Genomic DNA, 12,381 nt, shown 5'->3' on the forward strand with positions numbered 1-12,381 from the left:
GCCAAAGCATAGAAGTGCATCTTTATTGGCTACAGCTCGGATGACATGGTATACCACGTTCGGGGTTTGACATTCAACAAGAACGCTCTATACAAAGATGATATTGCTTTTGCCTACGGTCTGAAAAGGAACTCTAAAGAAAAAAACAAAGTCAATTTAGATAGAATATATGAAGCTAACATTAGGAAGCCTTCCAGTATCGCATAAGTTAGCGAAGGATGTAATAATTACTGAGACCAAAGAAACCTCTAGAGACACCATAATTATTAACATCGATTCCGAAGAAAAGGAAGCAAAGTCAATGATATGAATGTCAAATTCGGTGGTAGTAACATCCGAAAATTTTGGATGTCAATTAAGGAAAATGAATAGGATGAATTGAAAATGTGTAATATTCATAATGATGGTAAAATGATTCAAAGGGTAAAAATGGTCATTTCACATTACAAGTAATAATGGTGATGATAATTGTGATCATTCCAAAGGATTATGTGACATCCCGGAATTTAGGTCAAAGACTGTGGACAGTTAACTCATAGTAAATCTCTTTGAAATTTGACTTATTAAGTTTTAGTGAATCTTTTGTAAAATAAATGAGTTCATTTCAATTATTATAAGATACCAGAAGTTATTTTACTTCCAGATGTGTAAATTGGGAAACGAATCAAACAACTAAAATTGCAACCCTAGTTAATGCGTCTGAAAAACTAAAAAATCATATTAAGCAGTTGTGAGCAAAGCAAACATTTTAATCTCATGCCAAAAATATAAATAATATCCAAAATGGAGTTCGTATGCAAAAGATATGACAGTTATAAGAAGACAAACCAATAAAACACTAATTTTTTTAAACTGCTAAAACCGAATCAAGCCGTTGAGGCACTTCCACACCTCCGATGTAAATTTCGAGAGCTTTTTTGGAATCAGACTATGGTCTAATATATAATTGCATACTCGATTATTTATAGTGAAAATATTTGAAAAAGTCTAAAAATCGAGCATTTCTAGTCACTTAGACGCGAAACTTTGAACGGATTTCCCGAAATTCTATAACTCGGAAAATTAATTTGTTCGGGTTTTTGGAATCCTTGAACTCGACTCTATAAAACGACACTTTCGAAAAAAAAAATCGACATCAGGATCTCGATATATCAAAATAGGATTGCTTTAGGCAATTAATGGGGTTGTGACATCCTTGTTGGGCCCACATGAGTTGCAAGAGTCAAAAACTAATCCCTTTGGTTCTTTCCTTCCCTAGCCCATGTGGATAAGCCTGATACTCTCTCCCCTCTTCTTCTTCCTTTTGCACACTTCTCCTTCAAGGTACAAGTATGGTGCATTGTGTGTATGGATTTCCAAGGCTTGCATGCCTTCTTGAGCTATAAATAGAGGGACTTGAGCTCTCATTATCCACAACAAATCATCAACATTCTTCTCTCAATCTCTCCCTCTCCATCTCTTTTTCTCTAGGTTTTAATCACCACCATAACACCACCTTTCCACCACCACTTTTTTCTACTGTTTTGGCAAGGAAACACCACCCAACACCACTCTTCTACCCTCCCTCGACCTCCAGCCTAACCCCCCCCCCCCCTTTTCATTTCAAAGGCAGAAACATAATAGGAGGCAGTTGAGCCACCTCTTGCCACCCATTGGACGCCTCCACTGCCACATGTCGCTGCTACCGTCCTAACCACCACCACCTCTTACCTGTTGCTGCTTCGTGTCTACTCCACCACCACCATTTAAATTTTTTTTATGTGTTGCTTTAGTCCGTAACCCACCGAGGCCAAGGACTTGTTAACCCCCCCCCCCCCCTAAAGAAATTCCTACAAAACAAGTCCAAAAACCACAAACTTTGATTTAAATAACCCATTTCAGTCCCTCCTTTGGTTGATTTTTAATAAATGATTCCTAACCATTCAAACTTTCATTCCGAATGTTTAAAACAATCCCTACTTTGGAAATGGTTAACAAATTTAGTCCCATTCCATTGATTTAATTTAGTAAATCAACCCTATTGTTTAGTTAAGCCACAAAACAACCCCCACACTTATTAATTTATACCAAAATTTCTTTTTGGTTAATTCGGTAACAAAATTAATCTAGTCAATTCGATTTGAAAGCGTCAAGATTGCGGTTCTCACGTCAAGTTTCTCAAAATTAACCGACAAATCACACATTAAGGTGAGTGTTACAGCCCCTCTTTTATATTTTTACTAGGTTATAACCCATGGGAACCACGAGTAATCAATTTCAATTTTAGAGAAGATTACTTGCTGATTTATCATTGATTAGATTGACTCAAAAATATCTCAAATAGTTGCCGATTTAGGATATGTAGATTTCCAGAAATAATTCATGAACATAAGGGATTGACAATCATTACGGAATTGAAATTAAATACAGAATAATTGAATGTTTATTTGTAGTGATTGATTCAAACTTGATATATTTAAAGATTACAATTGCCGGAAACCGGTGGAATTGGTTATCAAATTTAAATTAAATGAGGGCAAAATCGTCAATTAACTTTATAAAAATATTAGAGTTAGAAGTGGCACGTGTGAAAAGAGAGTCTTTTATTAGAGAGTAGATATGCTTTGGGGGAGAATACATGTCCTTGTGCTAGTTTATGCAAAAACACACATAAAATATTATTAATTTATGTAAAAACTATAACTAATTTATAAAATACTGGTTTGACATTTGTATGTTATAAACACATAAACTGGTTTTAAACCTCAATATTTTCATATGTTATGTTGTTAAAATGATATAACTAATAAAAATAACATATGTCTTTTTACTACAAAACTCTATGATTTTATGTGACATTGTATGTCATAAAAATTTATAGTATTTCTAAGGATTTGAGCTATACATGTATTTGTACAAAGTTTATACATGTACATTTCTTGACACATAGTTCGTTATAAAAGTGAGTACCTTATACTATACATGCATACCAGTTATGCTCAACTTTTATAAACTTTATACAATTTATTGTGTCTAGTAACTTATCCATTTATAAGTTAAGGCTGAGAGCTATTCACATACCTTAGTTAAGGGCTTTTTAGTGAGACTGTATTCATTAGCTAAGTTTAAACATTTAGCATACCCACACTACTATAATAATTAATCTTTGGAGCGAGATACGTATGTATAGATCTATATGGGGTTGATATCCTCACCTGCGGTTGCTAGCTACAACCTCGACCGATCAATCGAAGCGGGTGATAAGTATTTATTATCATTACTACGATGTACAATGAAGCGTTGTAGGGGGTACACTCAGTTACATAGCTCGATTATAGGACTCACTATAAACATTAACTAGAATCTTTTTGTTTTACTACAAATCATGGGCTTTGTTGCTTTCAAAACTATTTTAAATATGGATTTACTTATGCAAAGATACATTTGGTTTTCAAAACTTATACAAAGACTCTTTACAAACATTGTTTTAAGTATGGTTATACTTACAAAGAAAATACTTTTTACTTTTTTGAAAGTATCATTACTATTAGCAGAAAACTTGTACCAACTTTGTGTTGACCCTCAAAACTACATGTATTCTTAGGGTATCAGTAATTCAAGCATTCAGACGACGAATAATCATGGATTTAGGTAATATGGTTTACTAGTTTTTGTTATGTTTGCCTACCTATTAAGGAAATTCATATATTGTTATTATCTGTAAGAACCATGTATGGAAACTTAATGATGGAATACAAATGTTATTTTGTTTATTGTCGTACTTGTGTTATATATTCATTTTACATGTGATCCATGAACTTAGTTGCACAACCCGACATGTTCCGCCGTCTCGGTCAGGGGTGTGACAGATTACATGAGTGCTAGAAGCTACAAAGGTCATTAAATGGAAGTAAGGACATTTTGGTCAATATTTTGAGTATCATGAAATTTGAAAGAATTAATGTCATGGTCTTGTAGGTAGGTATTAAAGTCGAATGTATCGCTTAACACAACACCACAAAGGGGTGGTGTTTCCCAAGCCCCAACAATGTTGTGCACCTCCATGCCAACCTCTCAACGCAGTGGAGAGGCCCATACCTTATGGCCTTAGTAATGGGGATTTAACTTGAATCATATAACCTAATTATTTTGTAATTCAAATGATTAGTAAAAAGAGCATTTAGCTTCCTCATCTTGTAAACACACAACTATAAATTTCTCTTGGATTGACAATTCGTCATTTTAGTTAAAATTTGGTTAAAATAGCGGTTAATTGGAATTGGGATTTCATGGTCACACGATGATCATCCGATCATTATAACTTCGAATTTTTTGACCTAATGCTTCTTTTGTTTTACCAGACAAATATTAGTAATTGAGTAACATTATGACATGCATAATGTGTATTATAGATCAATTTGTTTTTTTTAATATTAATCATTGATGATTATGTACATATACCTGATGATGTTTTAAAGAACAAACATGAGACTTTGAAATTAATATTCATTTCAACTTATGTTTTTTGTTTCAACTTATCTTATAAAAGATGGATCTCCACAACATCTTTTGTACATAAAATATTGCTTTATCTCAAGTACTCTTAAATATAATGTAAGTTATTAACCACCTTATATATAGTATTATTTTCTATGCTTTTGAGTTTTTGGGGTCAAATAACCAACCTTGTTGCCTTCTTTCTATGTTTGGAAACATTTTCTTAAACCACCAACCTTGAGTTCGTTGGGAAGTTTTGAGAGGTCCCACAAGAAAGATGGAAGTCAGCACAAACACTAAACAATCTCAACCAACTAAACACCCACCAAACCCAACTACAAATAGCCCCATTGTTAACTAAAAAACCCCTGGGAAGAGAAACTAAGCAAAGGACAAAAAGGGCATTGCATTAAACAAGTTTACATCTACATGCAATATATGTTAATAATTTTTTATAAAATCTATGCATGTGAATTTATACGGTTAATAATACTTCAACAAGTAAAATTAATCAACCGATCAAAAGTTAAATATCACATTATTTTTAATTGGAAACTTTTGTTTCTTTCAAACAATAATCAGATGGATATTAGTAGGGGTGTGAATTGATGTCAAGATAAAAATACACCACACAAAACATAATTGGAGTGAAACTCAAATTTAAAGTCATGTTGGTGTCTAGTGCAAAAAAAATATGTTTATCGTATCGTGTTCGTGTTCAAAATTCGATACAGAATTGACATGATTTAACATTTGTTTATTTCATTTGTCATGTTTATGGTGTTATTATATGATTAGGTAAGAATTAAATAAAACTAATAGTTATTTTATGTTATTTTTGTCGTGTCGTGTTTTTTATGTTTTAATTGCTTCATTTTCGTGTTACATAAAAACTTATAATGTTGTCTTATGTTAGACAAAAACACGACACAATTGTCCGAGTTACCAAACCCCTAGATACATGAAGCAAAACAATTTTTTAAAGATGATCAAAAGATTAAAAATAAATGACTTGATGTCATTGTAGGGAATTATACGATAGAAAACAATTAAGTAACCAAAGTCTCAATAGAAAAAACACTTTAAAATTAATTCGCAAGAGAGGATAAAACCATGATTAACCACAATCACACAATCATTAGGGTAATTGAATTATACCTTTGGTTTAGAGTGAATAATATCCTTTGATGTAGAAACTCAATATCAAAACTATGATCTTTATGTCGGTATACACGCGAAGCACACATTTATAACTGTTAGATTCCAATCACAAACAAGACCACTTGAACTTTCTTTAAAAACATATGTTTACTAGAAACCATAAAAAGTCTTTCCTTATAAACTAATCCAAATGAGTGGGTTTTATAATGTCCTTTCAAGCCATTTATTTAGTCAAACCAAAACCCTAAATAATAACTATTAACTAATTAGTCAAATACTATGATTTTAGAATCCTTTTAAAAGTTATTAATTAATAAATCATATTATTTGTTTTACTAAATCAACTCGTATTTATTTATTTTGTTTAACAGATTATAAATAAACCAATTTATTTATTTTTTTATTCTGATTGTTTAATAATAGATTTATCATATATACATATATTATTTAGTTCGTGTCTTTTACTTGCTCTTGGTCTATAGTAACATAAATTTATATATAACTAAAGGTAATAACTTTTTTATTTCTTATACATAAGATCCAACAAAACCATTGTCTAAAAGTTCCCCATACTAAAACTTTGATGTGATTGTATATTGTATTATGAGCACACACCCTATTAAATATTTACATCTCATCTCTCATGGATGTATGTGCATTGCTTATTGTGTGTAAATTTTGTATGTAGCATATGTGCTATTTGAATGACATTCACGACTTTAAAACGTTATTTAAAGAATTCTATCATGATGATCATATCATGCACATAAAATTTTGTTTCTCTTTTTCTTTAGTACAATCCAAACACACTATCATATTATATAGAGGTGGAAATCATGTCGGGTTCAGAATGACGGGTCAGAATGCATCAACCCGAATACGGCCCATATAATTATTTGTGCCGCGGTTGGCCGATCATGGATTGATTGGTTGGAAAAATCAACCCGGACGTGATCCGTTGAACCCATTTAATTATACGGGTTCACAAATTCATGAGTCAGATTCAGGTTCACAAGTTAGCAGGTTGAACCATGATTATTTTTGTAATAGTAAGGGCAGGTTTGATTTAGGACATGTTACACATAAACTGATAAGTATAGTTGCATAACTTAAACCTAATATATTATACAATGAACCACCAAATGGTGAACCTATCTTCGGGTGTTGTTTTTGTTAATAAGAATCATATTTGTAGTTGAGGTTGGTGTTTCTATATTTAGTATTGTTGACTTCCATCTTTCTTGGTAGACCTCTCAAAATATTGTCTTGGTTGGTGATTCAATCGTAGTCTTTCCAAATATAGAAAGAAACCAAAATGTTGGTTATTTGATTCCAAAAAGGTATAGATATTAGGTGGTATATAAATTACATCATTTGTTGAAAAGAATTGCATTATATAATAATATTATATAATGTAACTCTTTGGAACAAATTGTGTAATTTATATACCACTTAATATCTATACTTTTGGGGTCAAATTCTTTCTATATTTGGAAACAATTCATAGAATCGCCATCCAAGACAATGATTTGAGAGGTCTACAAAGAAAGATTGAAGTCAAACAATTCTAAATATAGAAACACCAACCCCAACTACAAATAGGCTCTCTTGTTAACAAAAACAACCCTTAGGAAGAGAAATGAATCAAAAGCCCAAATTACCCCTTCCAACCCTCTTCCTCATTTTGAAACCATAGATAGTTTTTTTTTTATATAGATGGATATAAAAATGAAAAACATAAGTTTTATTGCACTAATGATGTTGGCTTGCTTGAGCCACAAAGTACAAGGAGAAACAATATGCATGCGCGAATGCCCAAGCCAATGCATGAAGCGGAACACCGAGGCACAAGAAATCGAATGCTACTTTTTTTGTGTTCTTAATTGCGAACAATGCCCCGATAGCCCTGGCGGATGCCCTCCCGGTATGTTTAAAGATGAATTATATTTAGAATAAATTACACGAATGGTCCCTATGATTTAGGGTAATTTGTACGTTTCATCCCTAACTTATATTTTTAACTCGGAAGGTCTCTACTGTTTGTTTTTGTTATGCGTTTGATCTTTGTTTTACCTAAAAATACTATTTTGCATTTGATTTTTTAATTTATTTAAATAAACAGACCCCTAACTCCACCCCCTCTCACTTTTTCTTACCTATCCTACCATTTTTCCTATTTAAATAATTGTCTTTTTAGGTAAGACAGAAAACAAACACATAACAAAAAACAAACAATAGGGATCAAACGCGTATCAAAAACAAGTTATAGGGACCTTCCAAGTTTAAAAAATAAGTTAGGAACCAAACACGCAAATTACTCCAAACCATAGGGACCATTCGTGTAATTTACTCTTATATTTACAAATTTCATTCCCTTTCATTATGGAATGAAAATAAAACACCCACGAAAATTAACATTCTTTCAAAAACAGTCCATCAAAATCTTTACTAATACACTTTTTGTTTGTGAAAAGACGAGGAAACGAAAAAGAAGTTGGCAAAAGCACATTTGAACGGAATGGAACAGGCGCTCTCACAAGGACACGAGACAGGTGGCACACGTAAACTCAAGAATTATTAAGTAGCGAAAAAGAAAAATATATCAAAATGTTAAAATATGAAATTAATCCTAGCCTAAAAGTTTGTGATTATTATAAAGGAAGTACAACATTAATGATTTTATAATAATTAGGAAATAGAAATATTTCTGATTTAATAATACTTAGCAATGCTAATTGAGCAGCGAAAAAAAAAAAAAAAACCCTGTAACGAGTACAACACTGTTATTTCGGATATAGAGAGCTTTCACTTCATCGATTATAAATATTTATAATCCAGCTTTCTTTTCTAGTTTTTGAATTTGATTTAGGAAAATCCATGTCATCTGTATAAACAAAAATTAAAATATCAGAAAGTTATAATTGTTATGTAAAATTGTAATGATTTTGGATCATGTAATAACATCTATTAAAATCATATCATTTAATAATCACTACTTGTGGCAGCTTGACGTATGAATAAAGCTAAATATAATTCTCGATTTAATGTTTTAGTTTTAACGTTATGATTAAATAATTTAGAAATTACTTATTTGATATTTTTTTTAAGGTAAGGTAATGGAATTTATAAGAGTATGTTTTTTTTAACTATTATATTGTTAATGGTTATGATTTAAAAACCATTTATTTGAAAAAATTTCAACTATAAATAATTTGTTTTGGATATCTTTAGTTAATTTGATATGTCAATTTAGTTTCATGTTTAAAACATTTAAATGTTTTAAACTATTTTAAAAAATAATCTTTCAATACTTTTATATTTATTTGATATTTTGATTTATATTTTGGACTTAACATCATATTTAAATTAACATTTGAATAATTTATTTCACATTTAATAAATGCAAATTAATAAAATATGTATTAGATAAAATATGAAGAGTTTGAGGGTTTCAAATGCATGTGTTGAAAAGGAAAATTATTCTTTTATAATATAGTATAGATAGATAGATATAGATTAAAGTAAATTACATGAATAGTGCCCGAGTTTGAACAAAAAATTATAAAAAACAGATAAGGGCAAATTAGTCATTTTACATCGCACACATACCAAAATAAAAGGAAACTGCACGATTATATATTCGAAACCGAATTTGCAAAAATTAAAGTTTAGGTCCCAAAATTGCAATAAAAAACACAAAACTCATGAAACATTCTTGCAATTTACTCTTATTATTATTATTATTAGAGTTAATTTCAAAAAAGACCTTATATTTTGTGCTTTTTCCGGATTAAACCTCAAATTTATTTTTTGCCTGAAAAATACTACCTTGTATTTTTTCATTTTTTCCAATCTGACCCTTTTAGTCATTTTTTGCCAAAAAATTATAAAATGTGAGGGTTTTCTCAAGAAAAACTAAAAAAATTGAGGCTTTATTTGGAAGCATTTACAAGGTTCAGGGTTTTGGGTTTTCTTCGAGAAAAAAATACAAAGTCGAGGACTTTTTCGGAAAAAATATAAGGGTGGCCTTTTTCAAGCAAAAAATAAATTTGAGGTTTAATCCAAAAAAAAACACAAAATAAAAGATCTTTTTTGAGATTAACCCTTATTTAATTAAAATTTTCAAGATTATCATCACCATTCCTCAAAACTTTTATCAAAGAACAAACTTGATTTTCAGAATAGAGATTTCCAATTTGCCCTTTACTTCACAAAATTCAAATTTGTCAAAACCAATTCTTGTATGTGTTTTTGTGTGTGTGTGTATATATATATATATATATATATATATATATATATATATATATATGTGTGTGTGTGGGTGGGTGTGTGTGTGTGAGAGAGAGAGAGAGAGAGGGAGAGAGGGAGAGAGAGTACCATAACATGAGGAGCAATCCTAACACAATAAACAGGAAATCCAGTGTAGAATTTGAAAGGTCCTCCAGCTTTTAGGGTTTTCATAGCACAATCTAAAGATCCAGTATAAGGGTATTTCCCTTCTGCATTAGGCTGCATTTTCTGAATTTGAGTTTTCACATAATCAAAAGGCAAACTACAAGCTGCAGCAAAAAACCCTGATACAGAACTAGCCCCTGTAAAAAAACAACATATAATTTCAGATTTGTAAATTCTTTCATTTTAAAGATTGTATAAAATAAAAAACTTACCTAGAATTGTGGCACCTTCACCAAATCCAAGATTATCTTTGAAAAACTCAACACTTTGATCATAAGAAGCAAGCATTCCCATGTTCAATGCCATTGCCCTTACAACAGTGGGACCCGCACCTTTCCAAAGAGCTAAAACTCCTTCATCTGCTGTGATTCTGTATAAAGCATGAAAGGCGTTTGTGTAATTACGCCTTTGTGCAAGGGGTAGAGTGGCATCAGCCTGCATTCGGATCAGTGCCAGGTCAGCTGGGCTCCCTACACATGCTCCAATCGCGCCAGCTGTCAGTCCACATAAGGCTTTTTGGTATAAAGGAAGTGGCTTTCCTTCGTTTGCCTCAAGTGCCTTGTTTGTCAGAATCCTAAAAAAAAGATTTACAAAGAGTTCAGTTCATCACTTCATATTGAATTATTGATAAATGTTCAAATTTTAAGGGATGAAAGTAATATTTTACAAAATAAAGGGGTCGAAAGTGACATTCTATAAAATAGAGATGGATTATGAAAAGTGCTAACATATGAAAGTATAAGGGTCAAATCTATCAACAAAAGAAACTTTTGTGATCAAAGTATGAAACCACAAAAATATAGTCTAGGGACTAAATATGTCAAAAAAATGAATTTTTGTGGCCAAAGTATGAAAACACAAACCTATATTCATAAGGACTTTTGTTTTAATATATAGTATAATTGGCTAATTGCATTCAAGTTTGACTAAAGATTTGACTAAATAATTACTCACCTGAATGTACCAAGTCTTGCAGTTGTGTATGTGGCTTGCCTTAGTAACCCTGCAGACAAACCCTGCTCCAAATGACACCATGGTTAGAAGATATATGAAGATGATGATTTGAAACATGATGTTGAGCTTTTGTGTGTGATATTTGGTTCATAATTTAGGAAATGTATTGATAATTTAAGACAAACCTTGTAAAAAGCACCAACACCATCATTTTTTAGCATGTTCCTTGTCACTGATACAGCAGATCCTTGACCCAATTGGATTCTCACCTGTAAGTGATCGATAATTTAGGAAATTTATTGATAATTTAAGACAAATATTGAATCTTATGTCTTTAACTAACATAAACAGATTTGGTTTAGTGGTAGATACAATGATACAAAAAAGTTCATATATGTTAGATTTTCAGCCATTAAAAATTCAGTAATCACTAGGATACAATTCTAACAATTTTCAAATTAAGAACAGTGAAAAGGACACAATCGACCTGAGTGTAGATTATAAGTAGTTTAAATTGTCGGTCCAGATCAAATTCGAAGCAGAAAAACATCAAAAAGTTATTTCAAGTATCAAATTTGGCAAAAAGTAGAGTTAAAAACCAGCAATCTAAGACACAAATCATTTTGAGCTATTAGCTCAGTAATGCAATTCGAAAAAGAAACAAGATCGTGATAAAACAGACTTCAAATAAAGAACACAAGATCTAAACCCTAAAATTACCATCATTGAAGGCGTAACAAATGCGATAATTCACGATTACGAGAAAAAAGTAGAACTAGAAAAGATTCAAACGAAATTGTACCTTTATCATATCGATGGGTTGGATGACACAGGTAGCAAGCATTCCAGAAGCTCCGCCATTGACGAATGGTTTAACGGTGGGCCAAACGCCGGCGATTGGCTTTGGTTTTTCCTCTCCCATTTTAGAGAATATTTGGGAAAAACTGTGAAAGGGAGGAGGAGGCGAAATCAAATGCAAGGGGAGGGTTTCAGATGCAGGGCAAGGGTTCTGTGTAGAGAAACAATGCAAATATTTAATAATTTATACCTTAAAATGTTTATTTACGAAAAATGCCACTATAATTTATTGACCATAATACCCTTGTCTTTTATTCCATATTTCTTGGCCACAAATCGATATGCTGTTTATCGCTGACATGATATTTATTTCCTATTTCCTAATGGTCTTCATTTTTCTAACTAGTATTTCACGAAAAAATTGATGGAGATTAAATATTTATTTCGTATTTCATAATATATTTATTTATATTAAAAATAAAAAATAGAGTGAATTACAAGAATGGTCCTTGTGGTTTGGGTAATCTCTATGTATTG

At 31.4% G+C, this 12,381-nt stretch overlaps 1 protein-coding gene and 1 long non-coding RNA gene across 2 annotated transcripts; one reads left to right on the top strand and one right to left on the bottom strand.

Annotated features, from left to right (window-relative positions):
- The first annotated feature begins 7,138 nt into the window (after window positions 1-7,138).
- Window positions 7,139-8,522, top strand: LOC145086783 (uncharacterized). The gene is made up of 2 exons (XR_013700630.1): window positions 7,139-7,561; window positions 8,112-8,522. It is a non-coding gene; the product is annotated as an uncharacterized LOC145086783 (long non-coding RNA).
- Window positions 8,254-12,070, bottom strand: LOC145086782 (mitochondrial dicarboxylate/tricarboxylate transporter DTC). Its single transcript, XM_079024621.1, has 6 exons — window positions 11,849-12,070; window positions 11,232-11,315; window positions 11,047-11,108; window positions 10,305-10,666; window positions 10,015-10,229; window positions 8,254-8,521 (listed from the first exon to the last, which is right to left on the bottom strand). The coding sequence occupies exons 1-6, from the start codon at window positions 11,966-11,968 to the stop codon at window positions 8,465-8,467; spliced, it is 900 nt and encodes a 299-aa protein (XP_078880747.1). The 5' UTR covers window positions 11,969-12,070; the 3' UTR covers window positions 8,254-8,464.
- Between the last annotated feature and the right edge of the window lie 311 nt (window positions 12,071-12,381).

This window comes from Lactuca serriola, chromosome 2 (genome assembly GCF_051521515.1).
Source record: "Lactuca serriola cultivar US96UC23 chromosome 2, Lser_US96UC23_V15, whole genome shotgun sequence".
NCBI lineage: Eukaryota > Viridiplantae > Streptophyta > Magnoliopsida > Asterales > Asteraceae > Lactuca > Lactuca serriola.

What these genes read in the sequence shown, in the direction of transcription:
- LOC145086782 (XM_079024621.1), bottom strand. Translation starts at nt 11,968, where the DNA reads ATGGGAGAGGAAAAACCAAAGCCAATCGCCGGCGTTTGGCCCACCGTT. An exon ending in AACCCATCGATATGATAAAG is followed by an intron (nt 11,316 to 11,848) that starts GTACAATTTCGT and finishes GATCACTTACAG; the next exon opens with GTGAGAATCCAATTGGGTCA. An exon ending in TGAAGGTGCCACAATTCTAG is followed by an intron (nt 10,230 to 10,304) that starts GTAAGTTTTTTA and finishes GTTTTTTTACAG; the next exon opens with GGGCTAGTTCTGTATCAGGG.